The following is a 20,985-nucleotide window of genomic DNA, read 5'->3' on the forward strand; positions in this document are numbered from 1 at the left end:
GTTTACCACCCAGTGTTGTAAAAGGCAAGAAGAGGCGTTGGGCGAGTTGAGAGGCGAGGCGAGGCGAGGCGAAGTGAGGCTAAGCGGCGGCGAGGCGAGCTCAGCGGCGGCGGCAGCCGACTGCCAAGGCGGCGAAACAAGCGGGCGTCCGGACTGGCGACAAGCGACAAGGCCCCGAGGCACCGCCTTGTGAAAGAAACGGGAAATTTAATTTTTTTTTCTTAACAGCAAAAAAATAAAAGAAGTCCTAATCTATCGTGACTTACCTTCAGTCCTTCACCTACCCAGCAATTTGAAAAAGCAAGAACAGAGAAAGCCACCAGCAACAGACCAAGCCAGAAAAGCAAACCAGGTATGTCATCATCTCTCTCTCTCTCTCACATCTTCACGATACTTTCTCCTCTCATCTGCTCTTCTCTGCTCCTCTCACTCTCATCTGCTCTGTTCTCCTCTCATTGTTGCGACCTGCAATCAGGTTTTTTCTTCTTCTTTTTTCTGCACTGCTCCCGTTTCATGCCAGCATGCTGCTGGATTTATTTCAAGTCCAGCAATTTTTTTTTTGGACAGTAGCAATTTTTAAAAAATTTATTAAAATTTTAATGTGATGTCATTTTATTACTTGATAAGTATTATGTAATAAGCTAATTAAATGGGTATTGTGAATTTGTAATTGTGATTATGTGATACATTTTTATTAAATAGGTAATTAAATGTGATATGTTATTAAATAGTAATTAAATGTACTAATTAAATTTATGTAATTGTGATTGTGATTATATTTTTATTAAATAGGTAATTAAATGTGATATATTTTTATTAAATAGGTAATCAAATGTGCTAATTAAATTTATGTAATTGTAATTGTGATTATGTGAATTTGTAATTGTGATTATTAAAGAAAGAGATGATTCTCCTTAATTTCAATTAATTTGTACATGGGTATATATATTCAATTGATTCCTATAATTGTGTTCTACTAATTAGGAAGAAATCCTAAATAGGAATACATAATATACAGAGAAATAATAAAGTTATTGACTTTCCATAACACTCCCCCTCAAGTTGGAGCATAAATATTAATCATGCCTAACTTGTTATAAATGTAGTCAATCCCAACTCCATTCAGAACTTTTGTGAAAATATCTCCTAACTGCTCTCCAGTTTTGATGTGTCCTGTTGAGATGATCTGTTGTTGAATCTTTTCACGAACAAAGTTACAATCAATCTCAATATGTTTAGTCCGCTCATGAAACATCGGATTAGAAGATTTCGCAGGCAGGAAGATCTTAAAACCTGTCTCATCTAGTAATTGAAGTATCCACATTACCTCACATACTGATTGTGCCATGGCTCTGTATTCCGATTCAGCACTAGATCGAGAAACTACACTCTTCTTTTTGCTTCTTCAAGACACCAAATTTCCTCCAACAAAAACGCAATATCAGTAGTTGACCTCCTGTCAACCTTAGATCCAGCCCAGTCGGCATCTGAAAAACATTCAACATTCAAATGCCCATGATTACCATATAACAAACCTCTTCCTAGAACGCCCTTAAGATAACATAAGATTTGTCCCAAGGCTTCCCAATGAGCAACAGTTGGGGAAGACATAAATTGATTTACCACACTAATGGCATAAGCAATGTCAGGACAAGTGACTGTAAGGTAGTTCAATTTTCCTATCAATCTCCTGTATCTCTCTGGATCTTCAAACAACTCACTATCCCCTGCTAACAGTTGTAAATTTAGAGTCATTGGTGCACTGCAAGGCTTAACACCTAATTTTTCTGTCTCTGTCAATAGATCAAGGACATATTTTCTTTGAGACAAGAAAACACCCTTCTTACTTCTCATAACTTCAATACCTAAGAAATACTTTAACAATCCCAAGTCTTTGGTCTGAAACTAGGTTTGGAGGAAGGTTTTAAGAGATGAAATACCTACAAAGTCACTCCCAGTGATGACAATGTCATCCACATAGACTATCAGGAGAATTAGACCAGCCTCAGATTGCCTATAAAATACTGAGTGATCACAGTTACTCTTTTGCATATCAAATTCCTGTACTGCTTCACTGAATCTCCTAAACCAAGCCCTAGGACTTTGTTTCAAGCCATAAAAAGACTTCCGAAGCCTACAAACTTTACGCAACTCCTCCTAAGCAACAAACCTAGGTGGTTGCTCCATATACACCTCCTCCTGAAGATCACCATGAAGGAAAGCATTCTTGATATCCAATTGGTACAGGAGCCAATCATATGTAGCTGCTAAAGAGATAAACAAGCGAATAAAAGTAAGTTTAGCTACAGGAGAAAAAGTGTCAGAGTAATCAACCCATATGTCTGAGCATATCCTTTTGCCACAAGGCGTGCTTTTAACCTAGCCACAGAACCCTCAGGATTTACCTTTATTGTAAATACCCATTTGCAACCAATAGCTTTCTTACCAGTGAGCAAAGGCAACAGTTCCCATGTACCATTAGCATCTAAAGCCTCCATTTCCTCTTTCATAGAGGCACACTAGCTAGGATGAGACAGTGTCTCACCAACAATATTAGGGATATGAACAAAGTCTAAAGAAGTAACAAAACACCGAGAACAAGAAGACAATTGATTATAAGAAACAAAAGAAGAGATAGGATAAGTGCATCTTTACGAATAGCAATGGGTAAGTCCAGGTCAGAATCATTATCAGTATGAGGTACAAGATCTCTCAACGAAGTAGCTGGTGGATGATCTGAGTCAGGAATCTCTAATCTCCTGGAATAAACATGAACAACCGGAAGTCGAGTAGGTCTAGAGACAGAAAGAACAGGCTGTGGGAGAGGATTAGACATTAGTTAGACAGTATATATTAAGAGATCATCCTCCTCCTCCTGACTCTCATACACAGATGATTGAGGAAAGAATAGAGTGGACTCAAAAAATGTGACATCTGCAGAAACAAGATAACGATTAAGAGTAGGAGAGAAACAACAGTACCCTTTTCGGAGCCAGGAGTACCCAAGGAAGACACGTTTGAGAGACTTCGGATCCAATTTAGTAACCTGTGGATGAAAATCATGCACAAAACAGGTACAACAAAATATATGAGGTTCAACAGGGAACAAAGATTTTGTAGAAAACAAAGCAGTATAAGAAATATCCCCATTAAGGACAGAAGACGGCATACGATTAATCAAAAAACATTCCGTACAAACTGCATCCGCCCAAAAGTGTTTAGGAACTTTCATATGAAAAAGAAGAGCACGAGTTACCTCAACAAGATGTCCATTTTTTCTTTCGGCCACGCCATTTTGGGATGGGGTATCAACACAGAAAGACTGATGAATAATGTCATTTTGTGTCATATAAGACTGAAATTGTGCTGAAAAATATTCCTTGGCATTGTCACTTCTTAATATGTGCGCAGAAATATTAAATTGAGTTTTGATTTCATTACAAAAGGCACAAAAGATAAAAAACAACTCAGAACGATTCTTCATTAAATATAACCATGTAACACGAGAGTAATCATCAACAAAAGTAACAAAATAACTAAATATAATTTTAGAAGTAACAGAATAAGGAGCCCAAACATCAGAATGAATTAACTCAAAAGGGGATGAAGCCCGTTTATTGACTCTTGACATAAAAGGCAAACGATGATGTTTTGCAAACTGACACAACTTACATTCTAGTACTTATAAAGACTGAAACTGAGGACACAACTTCTTCATGGTAGAAAAAGAAGGATAGCCCAATCTACAATGAGCTTCAAGAGGTGTTAAGGTATTGGAGCAAATAAGTGACCGCGGTACATGATTTTCCAGAAATGTAGAGACCACCTGACTCACGTTCTTTACCAATAATCTATTTCATCATAAGATCCTGAAACAAACACTGGTTAAGAAAAAAGGAAATAGAACAATTTAAGGTAAGAGTAAATTTACTAACAGAAAGTAGATTAAAAGAGAATTTTGGTAGACACAAAACAGATAACAAAGAAATTGACGAAGTCGGGTTCGCAGTTCCAGAATCCATGACACAAGTAGAACCATCAGCTAAAGTAACAAAAGTGATATTAGACTGAAAAGCAGATAGAAGACTAGAATTATCTGTCATGTGATCTGTCGCACTAGAATCAATAACCCATTTCGATGAGGAAGACATAAGGCATGTAGTGGATTTACTTGACTCAACGATAGTAGTGACAGGGGAACTGGTAGGCTTTAGAGATGTCTGATACTGAAAAAATTGTGCAAAATCCTCTGCAGATACCAAAACAGTTTTATCAGAGGAAGATACTGTAGAATCCTCTACTGCCATATTTGCCATCTGTGATCGCTGATTTTTCCTCTAAAGTTGCGGACAATTATATTTTGTATGGCCAAGCTCATGGCAATAATAACAAATGACTCCTCTTGAGTCCTGATAAGAACTAGCCTCCCCATTAAACTGATTATCTCTGTTGCCTGTAATTTCTCCTCTACTTCCTCTTCTATTATCCTGTTGTCCATTTGGATTACGGCTAATAAGAGCACCACAGGCAGGCTGTGAAGATTTAATACTCTCTATACAAAGGACCCGTGTAAACGTTTCATGCAAAGAGGAAATCTCAGAACTGGAGAGAATATGAGATTTAGTAGTATCATACTCTGAAGGAAGGCCTGTAAGAAAACTCATACCAGCCAATTGCTCCCATTAGGCTTGCTGAACTTTCACATCAGGACTAAAAGGCAATAATACATTAAGTTCCTCATATGCCCATTTAAAATCCATAAAATAAGCTATGAGAGACTTATCCTCTTTCTCAGCACGGTATAATGCCTTATAAACATCATAAATACAGGAGATATTTCATTTACCAGAATACAGAAAATCTAAGTAATTCATCAATTCCTTAACAAATTCACAGTGATTAATTAAACTAATTACTTCACTGTGAATTGAGTTCCGAAACTGTAAAAACAACCAAACATCCTCCCTTAGCCAAGTTTGTCGTGTATCATCAGTAGGTGAGTCTTTAGTAAGGTGATCATCCTTATCAATGCTACGCAAATAGACCCTAACAGTCTTACTCCACCCCAGATAATTCGAACCATTAAGTTTGTTCCGTGATCTTAGTCATCACTAGAATCACATCAGAAATAACATTCTTATTGTCTGCCATTTGTTGAGACAAAGAAAACCAACCGAAAATCTAATCCAAAGTGCTTACAGTCGCAAAATAACCCAAAATCACAAATCAAGCAAATACCGAAATAGAATCTAAGAACCAAACCTCAGAAGTCCTTTAATGGTGTACTGGATCAGGCAACAGCACACAGTGGTGGAATGAGGGGGTTGAGGCGACGCCGGCGATGCTGATTGGAGTCGAAACAGCCAGCGGACGCTCCTCCACGAGCCGGCGAGTGAAGAAACGGCGAAAACCTGAGTTGGGCGTGTGAGCCTCACGCGCTTGGATTCCGGCGACCGAATCAGAGGGGACGGCCGGTCAGCAGCCAAGGTCTCTCCTGAGCTGAGTGGTGAAAACAAATAGTCACCCTAGATAGATGACCTAGAGTAACAGTGGGTTTCAGTCCAGAAACAGACAAGAAAGAAATTCTAGATTTAGATTCCTTAATGAACCTGCTCTGATACCATGTAGAAAGAGATGATTCTCCTTAATTTCAATTAATCTGTACATGGGTATATATATACAATTGATTCCTATAATTGTGTTCTACTAATTAGGAAGAAATCCTAAATAGGAATACAAAATATACAGAGAAATAATATAGTGATCGACTTTCTATAATAATTATGTAATGTACTAATTAAATGGGTATTGTGAATTCGTAATTATGTGATCATGTGATTATGTGATCATGTGATTATGTAATATGCTAATTCAATGTTACATTATTGTTAGTATTATAAATTCTTTTAAAATATATCAATATAGCATGATGTATAATTATGCAAGTTATTGAAAAAAATATATGTTTAATATTTTAATTTTTTATTTGCTTGAATTGGATTTTAGGGAAGTGTTGAGAATTATTGTTTTAATTAATTAATTTGTAATTTTCTTCTCTATGTTGCATTATTGTTAGTATTATAAATGCTTTTTAAATATACTAATATAGCATGATGTATAATTATACAAATTATTAAAAAAATTAAATGTTTAATATTTTAATTTCTTATTTGCTTGGATTGGGAGTTTGGGAAAGTATGATGAATTATTGCTTTAATTAATTAATTTGTAATTTTCTTCTCTATGTTGCATTATTATTAGTATTATAAATACTTTTTAAATATACCAATATAGCATGATGTATAATTATGCAAATTATTAAAAAAAATCAAATGCTTAATATTTTAATTTCTTGTTTACTTGAATTGATAGTTGTTGCTTTAACTTCTTGTTTTCTTATATTTGTTGCTTTTGTTGCTACTATTGAATTGAGATAACACAACTTTTATAGTGTTTTTTTTTGTGCTTTTTAATTATGTTATTTTTTTTTTGTTAGATCATAGATGAGTGATAAGTGTAATGCAACTGAATCTTCTACTGCCAGTAAAAGAACAAATCCAGGATGGGCACATGTGATTCAACTTAATGAAAATAATACGAATGATCTTCAGTGCATTTACTGTATGAAAGTTTGTAAAGGGGGGGGAGGGGGGGTTAATAGAATCAAGCAACACCTTGCTGAAGGTTATAAAAATGTGGTTCGATGTCTAAAATGTCCAAAAGATGTGAGGAGTCAAATGCAAGACTTTATTAGTAAAAAAGGAGAGCAAAAATCAGTCATGAATATGAAAAGACCGCCTAAATTTGAGGATGTTGAAACATTAGGAATTGATGAAAATGAGGAAGAGGATGATGTGGCGCAAGAAATTGATAGTGAAAAACAAAGGGGAATAATTCATAGTAGTGGTACTAGTGCTTCAAAAAGAGCAAAAATTCTACCACCACAAAGCAATAGAAGGCCTATTGATGCTTATTTTTCTCCAAAACCGACTGTTATGGGAAAAAATGTGAGGCAAACTAATGTTGATGAAAATAGCCCAGCTAAAAAAGAGTTAAGGGAGCATGCGTGTGTTGCCATAGCACGATGGATGTATGATGTAGGAATAGCTTTTAATGCTGTGAATTATAATAGCTTTGGAGAAATGATTCGAGCAATAGGAAATTATGGAAGGGAAATGAAACCTCCAAGTTATCATGAGGTTAGAGTTAGATTACTTAATAAGGAAGTGCAGTCCACAAATGAACTTCTTCAGTCTCATAAAGAAGAATGGGTAAATTATGGATGTTCATTGTTGTGTAATGGATGGACAGATAGAAAAGGGAGAACCTTGATTAATTTCTTAGTTAATAGCTCGAAAGGAAGTGTGTTTATTAAATCAGTGGATGCTAGTGATGAATCAAAGACAGCAGCGTTGCTGACTAGTTTGATTGAAAAAGAACTGATGGAAATTGTCCTGAAAAAGTGGTTCAAGTTGTTACAGATAATACATCAAATAATGTTGCAGCAAGTTTTTATTTAATATTATCTATTAAAAGAAAAATCTTTGTTTATTTTTTTTTATTATTAATGAAATGAATTATCTATTTGTTTATGGCAGGAAGAATATTGGAAGCAAATTTTTCTCATCTATACTGGACTCCAAGTGCAACCTATTGTATGATGAATTATTGCTTTAATTAATTAATTTGTAATTTTCTTCTCTATGTTGCATTATTATTAGTATTATAAATACTTTTTAAATATACCAATATAGCATGATGTATAATTATGCAAATTATTAAAAAAAATCAAATGCTTAATATTTTAATTTCTTGTTTACTTGAATTGATAGTTGTTGCTTTAACTTCTTGTTTTCTTATATTTGTTGCTTTTGTTGCTACTATTGAATTGAGATAACACAACTTTTATAGTGTTTTTTTTTTGTGCTTTTTAATTATGTTATTTTTTTTTTTGTTAGATCATAGATGAGTGATAAGTGTAATGCAACTGAATCTTCTACTGGCAGTAAAGGAACAAATCCAGGATGGGCACATGTGATTCAACTTAATGAAAATAATACGAATGATCTTCAGTGCATTTACTGTATGAAAGTTTGTAAAGGGGGGGTTAATAGAATCAAGCAACACCTTGCTGAAGGTTATAAAAATGTGGCTCGATGTCTAAAATGTCCAAAAGATGTGAGGAGTCAAATTCAAGACTTTATTAGTAAAAAAGGAGAGCAAAAATCAGTCATGAATATGAAAAGACTGCCTGAATTTGAGGATGTTGAAACATTAGGAATTGATGAAAATGAGGAAGAGGATGATGTGGCGCAAGAAATTGATAGTGAAAAATAAAGGGGAATAATTCATAGTAGTGGTACTAGTGCTTCAAAAAGAGCAAAAATTCTACCACCACAAAGCAATAGAAGGCCTATTAATGCTTATTTTTCTCCAAAACCGACTGTTATGGGAAAAAATGTGAGGCAAACTAATGTTGATGAAAATAGCCCAGCTAAAAAAGAGTTAAGGGAGCATGCGTGTGTTGCCATAGCACGATGGATGTATGATGTAGGAATAGCTTTTAATGCTGTGAATTATAATAGCTTTGGAGAAATGATTCGAGCAATAGGAAATTATGGAAGGGAAATGAAACCTCCAAGTTATCATAAGGTTAGAGTTAGATTACTTAATAAGGAAGTGCAGTCCACAAATGAACTTCTTCAGTCTCATAAAGAAGAATGGGTAAATTATGGATGTTCATTGTTGTGTAATGGATGGACAGATAGAAAAGGGAGAACCTTGATTAATTTCTTAGTTAATAGCTCGAAAGGAAGTGTGTTTATTAAATCAGTGGATGCTAGTGATGAATCAAAGACAGCAGCGTTGCTGACTAGTTTGATTGAAAAAGAACTGATGGAAATTGTCCTGAAAAAGTGGTTCAAGTTGTTACAGATAATACATCAAATAATGTTGCAGCAAGTTTTTATTTAATATTATCTATTAAAAGAAAAATCTATTTGTTTATTTTTTTTTATTATTAATGAAATGAATTATCTATTTGTTTATGACAAGAAGAATATTGGAAGCAAATTTTTCTCATCTATACTGGACTCCAAGTGCAACCTATTGTATAGATTTGATGTTGAAAGATATTTTTAAGATAAGGGTTTTCAAAGAAACATTCCGCAAAGCTATTGAGCTTACTGGTTTCATATACGGCTCTTCAGTAGTTTTGAATATGTTGCAGAGTTTTACTAAAGGAGTAGAATTGCTAAGGCCAGGGCAAACAAGATTTGCTACCGCTTTCATTACATTGGGAATGATTCATCTGCAGAAGGCTAACATTAGAAAAATGTTTACTTCAGAGAACTAGACAACTAGTAAATGGGTTAAAGAGGTGAAAGGCAAAAAGTGTGAAAGAATTGGTTTGAGTCCTGCCTTCTGGACTCATGTTGTATATGCTCTTACGGTTTCTGGTCCTCTTGTTCATGTGCTTCGATTGGTTGATAATGAAAAAAAACCAGCCATGGGATATATTTATGAAGCTATCGATAGGGCTAAAGAAACTATTGCCAACTCATTCAATAGTAATGAAGAGAAATACAAGAATATTTTTGAGATTATTGATACAAGATGGTCAGTTCAATTGCATCGTTCTCTGCATGCTGCCGGATATTTCTTGAATCCTGATTTTTTTTATTCAAACAAGATGAGAATTGAGCGTGATAAAGAAGTGAATTCAGGTTTGCTTTCGTGCATTCATAAAATGGAACGAGATTCAGCAAAAGTTGACATGATTATTGATGAAATTGAGAAGTACAAGGCAGCTGTTATTAGAGGAAGAACAACAAAATCTCCAGGTTGGATAAATTTTGGCAACTATACCTGAACTTATCTAGTTGTAATATTACAATCCCTCAACTTAAAAATATAACATAAAACCCCATTAACTTTCAAATTTTGCACAGTAAAATCCTTATAACCTCTAATTACCAGTTTTTCAGTTAGACACTGACCTAGACAGTTCATATATGGAGCTTAGTCAGTATTTATCTTTTCTCTCTCAAGCCATGTGTAAATTGAATCATTTTTCTCTCTATAGACAGAATAATTTTTCATGCGTAAAGAGAATAATTTTACACTTTGCATAAGAGAGGAGAGAGAAATATTGACCAAGTGCCATGCGGGAGCTATTTACATCAGTTTCTAACTGAAAAATCAGTAATTGAAAGTCAAAGGGATTTTACTGTGCAAAATTTGAAAGTTTAGAGGGTTTTATGTTACATTTTAAAGTTAAAGGACTGTAGTGTTACAACCATATAAGTTCAGGGACAGTTGTTGAAATTTATCCTCTCCAAGTTATTAATTTATATTTTTATTAATTTTTCATCTTACTCATTTATTAAATATATTATGAATTTGAGTTTGACAATCATTGATTCTATATTTTAATAGCTACTTGGTGGAAAACATATAGTTCATCAACTCCAAACCTACAAAACTTTGCTATGAAGGTACTGAGTCTCACATGTAGTGCAAGTGGCTGTGAGAGAAATTGAAGTGTATTTGAGCATGCAAGTACAAAATTAAAAAACAATTACTATATTTAACATTCTTTGTTATTTTATTTTGAATCTTTTCAATTTTAAGTTTAACTTATTTGTTACTATAAAATTAATGGCAGTTTCATAGTAAGAAAAGAAATTGGCTATTTCAAGAATGCTTGGACAAATTGGTTTATGTAAAGTACAATAGAGCGTTGCTACGCCGATACACTTTTGGGGATATCACCACGCCAATTGATTTAGCAAATATTGATGAAAGTATGAGTGATTGCTTGGTGAATTAGAAAAGGGAGAAGGGGATGATGATGATGATGATGATGATGATACCCTCATTTTCATGGAAGATGTGTTGATCTAGGGTGACGTTGGCAGAGCAGCTGGAGTTGTTGAATCTCGTTATGAATCGAGATCAGTTGTAAGATCAACACCAGTTGAAACTCCATCATTTCGAGAGTCTCGTTCAATGAGGGATGCATCCTCTTCACAAGTTGATGATGATGAAGAGGAGGAAGAATTTATGATGGAAGCTATTAAAAATGAAGATGATTTTGGAAATCTTGATGATAAGTAGTTACAAGTTACTAGTTCTTAACAAGCAGTTTTAATCACTTTAAATATCTAGGCTCCGTCCTTCAAGTAGATGGGGGATGTGAGGAGAATGTTAGTCATAGGATTAAAGCCGGATGGTTGAAGTGGAGACATGTCACGGGAGTTTTATGTGATCGTAAAATTTCCAATAAGTTGAAAGGAAAATTTTATCGTACAGCCATAAGACCGACTATGTTATATGGTAGTGAGTGTTGGGCACTGAAAGAGTCGTATGCGTCTAAGATAAGAGTTGCAGAGATGAGAATGTTAAGGGAGATGAGAATGTTAAAGTGGATGAGTGGCCATACTAGACTAGATAAAGTCCGTAATGAGAGTATTAGAGAAAATGTAGGAGTGGTGTCAATTGAAGATAAGTTGAGAGAATGGAGATTGAGATGGTTTGGTCATGTGAAGCGTATACATATGGAGGCTCCAGTTAGACAAGTAGAGCACATTAGGTTAGAGGATAGAAAGAAAAAAAGGGGTAGACCTAAATTGACTTAGGAGAGTAGTACAACATGACCTAGAAGCATTACACATTTCTGAGGATTTAACCCAAAATCGTTTAGAGTGGAGAAAGCGAGTCCATATAGCCGACCCCAAATCTTTGGGATAAAGGCTTAGTTGAGTTGAGTTGAGTTGAGTTGTACTTGTTGTCTTTGGATTGTTATAACTTATGACTTATTTCTATTTATTAAAGTTTGAACTTCTAGAATTTGCATGTTCTATTTAATGATTTAACAACTTTTATTATTATTATTATTATTATTATTAGTATTGTTACTTAGGCTATGAATTTCAATTTTATAGCCTCAACTTTTATCTTGTACTTAAATTAGAAATGCAGGTATGCACAATTTCTTTTCCTTTTATATTATCTCTTATTATTATTTATATTATTGCTTATGCTATGAGTTTTAATTTTCTAGTCTCACTTTTATCTTTTATTTAAGCTGGAAATACAGGAACGCACAATTTTCAATTTCTTTTATCTTACATATAAACATAATGTAAATAATATGTTTTTTTTTTCCTTTTCAATATGCATTTTTTTACATATCAAACTAGTTAAAAGTATGAATTTTTATGTTACAAGTACATATTTTTACTATAATTTAGACAATTTAGACTATGGCGCCTTGCTTTGAAAAGGCCTCGCCTCACCTCTCGCCTCTCAACTAAGGCCGTAAGGTCCCATGTTGCCTTAGTGTCGCCTTTCGCCTTGATAACACTGTTACCACCATCCTATTATGCATTTGTTTCCACCTTGTCTAATGTTTTTATACCAATGACTGTTAGAAAAGCATTGGAACATCCAGGGTGGTAAAATGCCATGATAGAAGAAATGACTGCTCTTCATACTTATGGTACTTGGGAATTGGTTTCATTACCACAAGGTAAACCTGCTCTTGCATGCCGCTAGGTTTATATGGTGAAAGTAAGTCTAGATGGGAATGTGGATCGATTGAAAGCCCATCTTGTTGTCAAAGGCTACACTCAGATTTATGAGATTGATTATGGTAACACATTCTCTCCAATAGCTAAAATTACATCAGTTCGACTACTATCTCTTTGGCAGCAATGCATCACTGGACACTTCATCAACTAGCTATTAAAAATGCCTTTTTGCATGGTGAATTGACCGAGAAAGTATATATAGAACAACCTCTAGGGTTTGTTGCTCAAGAGGAGTTTGGCTTCGTATGCCATTTACGACGTGCGCTATATGGTTTGAAACAGTCTCCAAGGGCATGGTTTGGACTTTGAACAGTTCAGTATTCAACAGTTTGGAATGACTCGAGTGGAGTTGATTATTCATTATCCTTTCGCCATGGTAATCATGGTAAATGTATTTATCTGGTAGTATATGTTGATGACATTGTTATAATAGGAAATGACCATGATGAAATTACTCATCTCAAACAACATTTCTTCAATCATTTTCAAAATAAAGATCTGGAAAAACTGAAGTATTTTTTGGGAATTGAGGTAGCACAGTCCACATCAGGCATTACTATATTCCCAAAGGGAATATGCTTTGAACATACTCGGGAAAAATGGCATGATAAATTGCAAACCCGTATACACTCCTATAGATCCAAATGTCAAGCTTATTCCTGGACAGGAGGAGCTATTGGAAGATTCTGGCAGATATCGAAGGCTGGTTGGTAAACTAAATTATCTAACAATAACACGTCCAAATATTTCATTTGCTGTCAATGTGGTAAGTCAGTTTCTCCAAGCCCCATGTAGTGATCACTGGGATGCAGTAATTCGTATTCTCAAGTATATTAAAGGATCTCCTGGGCAAGATCTGTTGTATGAAGACAAGGGTCATTCACAAGTTGTTGGGTACTTTGATGCAGATTAAGCAGGTTCTCCTGCTGATAGATAATCAACTTTAGGATATTCTATTATGATTGGAGGGAATATAATATCCTGGAAGAGTAAAAAGCAGGATGTAGTAGCTAGATCAAGTGCAAAAGCTGAATATAGAGCTATGGCTCTAGCAACTTGTGAGTTTATCTGGTTAAAACAACTTCTTCAAGAATTAAAGTGTGGGAAAGTTAAACAAATGAAAGCTAGTATGTGACAACCAAGCTGCTCTTCATATCGCCTCAAATCTAGTTTTTCATGAAAGAACAAAATACATATAGGTGGATTGTCACTTTATTAGACAGAAGATCGAATCAGGGTGTATTGTCACTAGTTTTGTTAATTCAAGTGACCAGTTAGCGGATGTTTTCACTAAGTCCCTTAAAGGGTCTCGGGTTGAATATATTTGTAACAAGCTTAGAGCATATGACATATAAGCTCCAGCTTGAGGGGGAGAGTTGAGATATCCCTTTTCTCCTTATCTGTTAAAGCTTGAGTAATATAATAGGAATACAATTCCTAAGTCAAATAGGAGTGTACTACTCTGCGTGTGTGTGTGTGTGTGTGTGTGTAGAAGTTGAATGAAATACATAGATTTTAGCTCTCAAAATCATAGTGTTTTTCTTCTTTCTGAAATTCTTTTAATAGCATATTACGTTGCATTAAAAAAACAGTCCCTATAATTATGTTTTCCTTGTGTTATTTTGTTCCCTGTTTAACTTGGTTACAAATTGTGTTTCTTTACCTAACTTTCTGCCTTTCTGGTCTTTCTATCTTTTAAATTCACCAATAAACATGAACAAAATTTAGACCTGCAAGCTGTCCCACCTCAATATTATAATTCCAGCTTCACTCTTTTTCTCATCTTCCATCCATCTGTAGCTCCTCTTATCCCCTATTTTGATTCCTATGTTACGCTTCCACATATCTTTCAGAACATACGGATACCGCTCAATCCCATGAATTAACTAATCATAAATTTATATATCAACCATGGATGATTCATACTTGATCTAACCAACTACCCATCTTCCCTCCTCTAAGGTTTCTGACAGCCAATTATTATATATAAACAAACAGGATACAAATAAAGGGCTGTTAGAGCATGCAAGTGCTCCAATATAGACCTTCTACACTAAGGTTGTGTTTGGTATTAGAGGTAATGGAATGGGGGTGAAAAATTACATTAGTAGTATTTGAGGAAGCAATAATTAAGGGAATAAAGGGTTGGAGTTAAAATGTATGGGATCACAATTAAGTGTATTTGGTATGAAGTTAAAAGGAATGTATTGAAATTAAATAAAAATAGTAAAAATAAATATTTAATAGCAATACTAACAACATAATAAATTATAAATAAATTTATATAATTAAACATCTAAAGATTTTTTTGACTAAAAAAAAAAAAAAAAAGAATCCCTACCCCTTCTTCACCCCCAACACCCTTGCAGGGGTAAGGGTAACATTTTAGAGATGGTCATGATTTAGGAAACCGCCGATTACGGTTCCTGAACTGCCGGTTTAGGTTCAATGAAATCATGAACCTGAACCAAACCGTCATGGGATGGTTTGGAAGATGGTTCAAAACCGCCAGTTCTAGCTTGAACCCCGGTTTAAAACAGTTTGAAAGGCAGTTCGAAAAGGGATATTCAAAATGGTTTGGGATCAATTTAGAGGCAGTTTAAGGATGATTTAGAGGAAAAAATTAAAGAAAAATTTTATTGACTTAAAATTTAAGTTATATTTATAAAAATATTTTAATTTTTCTTAGAAATCTTTTAATCAAAATAAAATAATAAAAAAGAGAATGAAAATAATTTATCCTTAAGAAAAATTTAATAAGCAAATACTTGTACTTGATTAAAAAACTAGATATGAAATTAATTTAAAAAAAAAAAAAGAAAAAAGAGCATGAACTTAATTTTGTCTATGTATCCCTTTAGGATTTAGAGGATTCAAAATTTTCAATTTTATTGCTTACCCTTTTTCTAAAAATTATATGATAATTGATAATTAATAAAGTATAAAAGAGAAAAAAAAATTAAAATATAAGGTATTGAAAATTTGATTGAGGATATAAAATAATAACAGAGTAATTGAGATAGTATTGAAAATTTTAGTAAGCATATAAAATAATAAACTCTAGAAATTGAAAAAGTATTAGGAATTAAAAGGAGTGTAGAAAATTATTGTTTAGAGAATTTGAGAGATTGAAAGAGTATTAATAATTAAAGAGAGTAGAGAATAATTGTGTAGAGAATTAATGATTTATATAAATAAATTAGGAGTGGAGTGAGGTATTTATTGAATTATTTTATATTTAAATTGCCAATTTGGTCTTGTTCAAAACTAGTCAGTTTAATCCAATTCGAAACTGCCGGTTCACAGTTCCTGAAAAATATGAACCTAAAACAAACTGCAGAAGGGTGGTTTCGGTCCAATTCGAAGCCGGTTTTGATTTTGATTGGTTTCGATCTGATTTTGACCGAACTAATTCCAATTTGGTTCCAGTTCGAAACCAGACCGTGGACACCCCTATAACATTTAACACCCTTTTGGTTTTCAAAGTTCACCCCCCTTAAAATTTCTCCATCCTCCTAATGACACAAAACATGGGGGAGAGGGGTTAAAAGCTCAGTGAACTTTTAACCATCCCTTCACCCATACCAAACACACCATAAGGAAATTATACATACTACATCAATATCAAATTTCAATTCATAAATGCTAATGCATCATATATTTTTACCAATGTTATAATTTGCCTATTTTGTTTAACACCCAACGTATAAGATCAATTTTACTGTAAGGTTAAAAAAGATTACTTCAAAGCATATAAGCAGAGAAAAAAAATTGACACCGACTAAATTTTCTCTTTACAAGTGTTCTTCAAATTAGAAACAAAACATGAAAAAGAATGCATAAAGATCCATTCTCAAAAATTCACAACAATTGATCAGAGTTTTGAATGGATTAAATTAAGAGGCAAAATATAATAGTTGTTTTAAATTCAGAAGCAAAAATATAATAGTTGCTTTTCTTGAGGATACAGTTTAGAAAATTTCCAATTCACATGTTTCAGAAAAAAAAAAAAAAAGAAAAAAAAAAAGTTTACAATGTAAAAGATTAAATGCCCTATTTTGCTTGATACTCAATATTTTACTAATGAAAAAGATTTAACCCTATGGACTAGGATTTGTACTAAGTACATTATTTGGGGATTCTAAATGAAAATGGATTTGGATAAAATCCAAATCCCATGTATTCATGACAAACTTAAAAACTAAAAATTTAAAATAACTAAATTTACTTTGTTATTTCAAACCCATCTCACTACAATTAAATGTATCAGCTTTACATAATAACACAACTTTTAGGAATTTCCATGAAATTTATTTTTACTAGCTAAACATAAGATTTTTAAATTTATGAATTTCAAATTCTAAATTTTAAATCAAACATTTAAAATCCAAATTTCAAATCCAAAGCTTAGAATCCAAACGCAACCTCAGCGAATAATTTTTGTAGTATTTAAGCAGTGGAGAGGTACAAATGCATTAAATTCAAAGCACATTGCATCCTCAGCTGAAATAGTCTAGAGGCCTTGGGAGAAATCCAAACTTAGGCTCACAAAATTACCAAATGCAACTCCACAAGAAAAAGCAGCAAAATCTGAACTCTCTCTAATTAGAACCATATAAGCAAGGTACACTCAATTTCCAAAAAGGATTACTAATCTTTAACTTTTTGAGGAATCCTTCACTATGGTTGTAAATGACCAACTTTTCTCAATCTTTTTAGACCTCTTGGATACATAGAAGCAAGTCAAAAAGATTGAGAAATAGAAGAATTTGATTTGATTCATTCTCAATAGCCATGAGATGATCATCTTAAGGTATATTTTGACAGTACTTATCAAATTGTATTACAGTATGCTTATATATATGCTTTCTAACTGGTTAATTTATCTTATGAAAAAGGAAGAATTAGCCATACTATTCTCTACAACAGCTTATAAAGGTGTTATTATTGAACTCGCAAAGTTGCATCACCCAAGTATCAGATTTATTTTTGTAAACATATGTCTAGAAATTGGATTTTACACACCTTTAAATTAATGACAGCAACCCTGTTTGCTGGTGTAGATAACTGTTCACTAATATAAGCCATAGATCTCAACATAGGCTCCAATGTAACTCTTGACAGTTGAAACTTAACCTCCAATTCTGTTGAAGGAGTCTTGCTATAATCTTGCAACTGCAGCAGTTATAAATGAAACATATATATTTGAGCATGTTCCACATATCAGATGTCAAATGTACAACCAGAGAATATCAAATACAAAAGAGTTTTATAATGTGCAAATATAAAATTAAAGTTAAATAATTTGTAAATTCCTTTTCCCTGAACTACATCACCAATGTATACTATGAAAGTCCCATAAACATTAAGATAACCAAAATATAATTTAAAAAGGTTACATATAGACAATGCCCTTAGGGTTACCAATTGTCAAATAAACTTCTTCCCAATTTTAGCAGGTCAATAACAAAAGTGCCTACTTGTTTAAGTTGATTTTGAGGTTTGAAATTTCAATGAAGTAAATGTATACCTTCAAGTTGATGACAGCAACTCTGTTCCCTGGTGTTGAATTCTTATTCTCCATCACCCAAGTCATTGATTTGAGACAAGGAAGAACTGCCTGAGCAAGAGGACCATATCAATTTGCCAAGTCAATAGCTCATCCTGACTTTAAACTCAAACTATACACAAACATATACATAAATATATATGTATGTATGTATACCTATGTATACACACACACATATATACACCATGTTTGTATATATATGTACGCACCAAACCATGATTCTTTACATACCATATTTCCAGGAGGACCATCATCCCGTTGAAGGGACACAGGAGCCATCCGGGGAAGATTCAAATCAGTAACAGATTGAGCTTGAGCACCAGCATCATTCAGATTAAACTGACGTGTAACTTCATCTTGCCTTGGCCACAGTAACGGCGTTGTATCTGATGCTGATGTAGAGGTTTTCCTGTCATCATAACCAATCCCTCCAACATGTGAGATAGGAGGCGGAATTTTGGCAACATTTTTCTTCATAGCAGCAATCTTCTTCCCACCTTCTCTAAGCACACCAATTGCAACGTTATAAGTGTCCACAGCTATTGCCCCCTCCTCAGCATATTTGATGGCTTCCCCACACAGATTGTTGTAACGCAATGTAAGAGACTCTTGGCCATATAATTCACCGCCATGTTCATCTATTCCGGTGCCAGTTTTGGCATTTCTTGTCCATCTTTTTAAGATGTAATGAGATGGCAATGTAAGCACATTTGTCACTGTAAAGACTGTCAAAACATGTCTGCATAGAATACCCGAATGCTCAAACATTTGGCAGCTACAGTTTGCTCTCATTTCTGGATAGTTTAATGTAACAATGTATGCCTTGTTATCATCTTCAAATTTTGCAACCCTGAATGTGCTGATAGCTCCATCGCCCTCAATTTTATTAGCAGTATAGACAAAAGTTTCAACTAGCTCTTCTTGAAATTTTGCAAATATTTTCCTTGTATAAAAATTGGCTGCTTGTTTTTCCATTGGAGAAGGTGTCCGTAAGACTGGTGTGGTACAAATTGTATCAAAATCTGCTTCTAGCTCCCTCTCAAACCAGTTCTCTAGAGCTCTTTCATACTGTCTGAAGAACATTGGCAATGTGGTTTGTTGGTTCACATAGCCATCAAAAAAAGAACCATCAAACCCTTGATTTGGAGATATCACAGCAAAAAAAGAATCCCTAAAGTACACTGGGACCCATTGAGCACGAGTATTGTATAATGATTGAAGCCAATCATGCCCCCCTAAATCATATTTATCGAGGATAGAACTCCAAGATGATTCAAACTCCTCAATAGTCTCAGTCAAGTTGATACAATTGTACAATTCCACCTGAAAATTAGGATGTGCGTGACAAGCATGAGCCAATTTTTCCTGGCCTTCTCTTAAAACATGCCATTTGCTAATACAGTGTCGGGCTTCTGGAAATACCTGAGACACTGCTGTCTGTATGGCCCTGTGTTGGTCAGTGATTATAGAAACAGGTTGTTGATTGTTCATTGCTGCAAGAAATGTCTTAAATAGCCAAACAATAGAAGCCTCAGAATCATCAAGGAGTATTGCGCATCCAAATAAAATCGTTTGACCATGATGGTTCACCCCCGAAAATGGAGCAATTGGCACTCTATACTGATTTATTCTGTAATTTGTGTCCAACGTAACAGCATCTCCAAAATGGCCATAAGCTGTCCTTGACCTTGCATCAGCCCAAAATACATTGGCCATGTGATTATCGTCATCAAGTTGTATTGCATAAAAGAAACCAGGGTTTTCAGCCTGCATTTTCTTGAAATATTCTAACAGATTCTGTGCATCCCTCCCTAGTGTCCTCCTTCGGGCACTGGGTCTTACAGCATAGCTCAATGTTGCAGCGTTCTTAGTGGCACGATTTGGTTCTGATGAAGGAGCGTTCCTAAGACCACGATTTGCCTCTGCAGATATATGGTTTCCATCCATGGATGCATACATTACACCACTAGGAACAATTCCCTCTGCTTGGTAAGTTTTAGCAATGCTTTTTGTAGCACCAGCAAAATGCCTGCGGGGCCGAAGGTAATGAACTTTGCCAGGACTCACCATAGAATGACCATGCTCCTTTATAAATTTTGTTACAACCCATTTGTTTTGACTCTTAAGCTCTATCCTAAGCATTGCATCACAACTATCAGCAGACCTCCTTTTCGAACCCTCTCTGCTACATACAAACTCATGAAAAATAACCGTCCCATCAGCTTTAGAACGGTTAAAGTGCACAACTTTGGAGCTAAAACCTCGGCGCCTTGCATACTCATCGTAGAAAGTTTTAGCAGCATCCTCAGAATGAAATTCCATACCCACATGTGGCTCAGCTGTCCCATCATTATCATGTGCTGAGGAATGCTCTGCTTCTTCACCCTCATTGGGTTCAGCATCTCCATCATACACCATCACACGGTGACCCATCCCCACATCTTCATCAATCACGTGAACATCCATAACAACTGACTTCTAAAATTAGAATTTTATGGACAATTATGTACCACAGAGTGCATGTTTATTCTCTATTTAAGTGAAAGTGGATGAAAATCTGCAAACAGTTTCAACAATAAAGAAGCTGATTCACCAAACTTAATGTTCAAAAGGAAGGGGAGGGAGAAATATAATAATCAAGGAATATAAAATGAAAAACAACACTATGGGGGTGTTTGGGACGAGATTAATAAGGAGTAATTATTATCTTATAATTTTTAACAATCATTAATGTTATTTGGATACTTAAAAGATCAGGTTAACTTTTAACCTCTCATTAATATTTATGCTTTGTTAGTCTTGGGAGGCTTAGATTAATAATTA

At 34.4% G+C, this 20,985-nt stretch overlaps 1 protein-coding gene across 7 annotated transcripts in view; it reads right to left on the minus strand.

Annotated features, from left to right (window-relative positions):
* Positions 1–20,752, minus strand: part of LOC110645157 (protein FAR1-RELATED SEQUENCE 3) — a 36,347-nt gene extending 15,595 nt beyond the window's left edge. For 4 of the 7 annotated variants that reach the window (XR_009147646.1, XR_009147648.1, XR_009147649.1 and 1 more), the window contains exons 1-3: positions 18,394–20,752; positions 18,124–18,213; positions 17,619–17,768 (exon numbers count right to left, since the gene is read on the minus strand). Coding sequence is in view for 3 of the 7 variants with exons in the window: in XM_058144159.1 (XP_058000142.1) it covers positions 5,521–5,538; positions 17,619–17,768; positions 18,124–18,213; positions 18,394–20,628 (2,493 nt within the window). In the remaining 4 variants the exon portion in view is untranslated. Of the gene's footprint in view, positions 1–5,505; positions 5,539–17,618; positions 17,769–18,123; positions 18,214–18,393 lie in introns of those variants that run through there. The other 3 variants (XM_058144156.1, XM_058144159.1, XM_021798203.2) reach the window with 3 other exon arrangements.
* Positions 20,753–20,985: the final 233 nt, after the last annotated feature.

The sequence above is a fragment of the Hevea brasiliensis genome, chromosome 1 (assembly GCF_030052815.1).
Source record: "Hevea brasiliensis isolate MT/VB/25A 57/8 chromosome 1, ASM3005281v1, whole genome shotgun sequence".
In the NCBI taxonomy this organism is placed as follows: domain Eukaryota; kingdom Viridiplantae; phylum Streptophyta; class Magnoliopsida; order Malpighiales; family Euphorbiaceae; genus Hevea; species Hevea brasiliensis.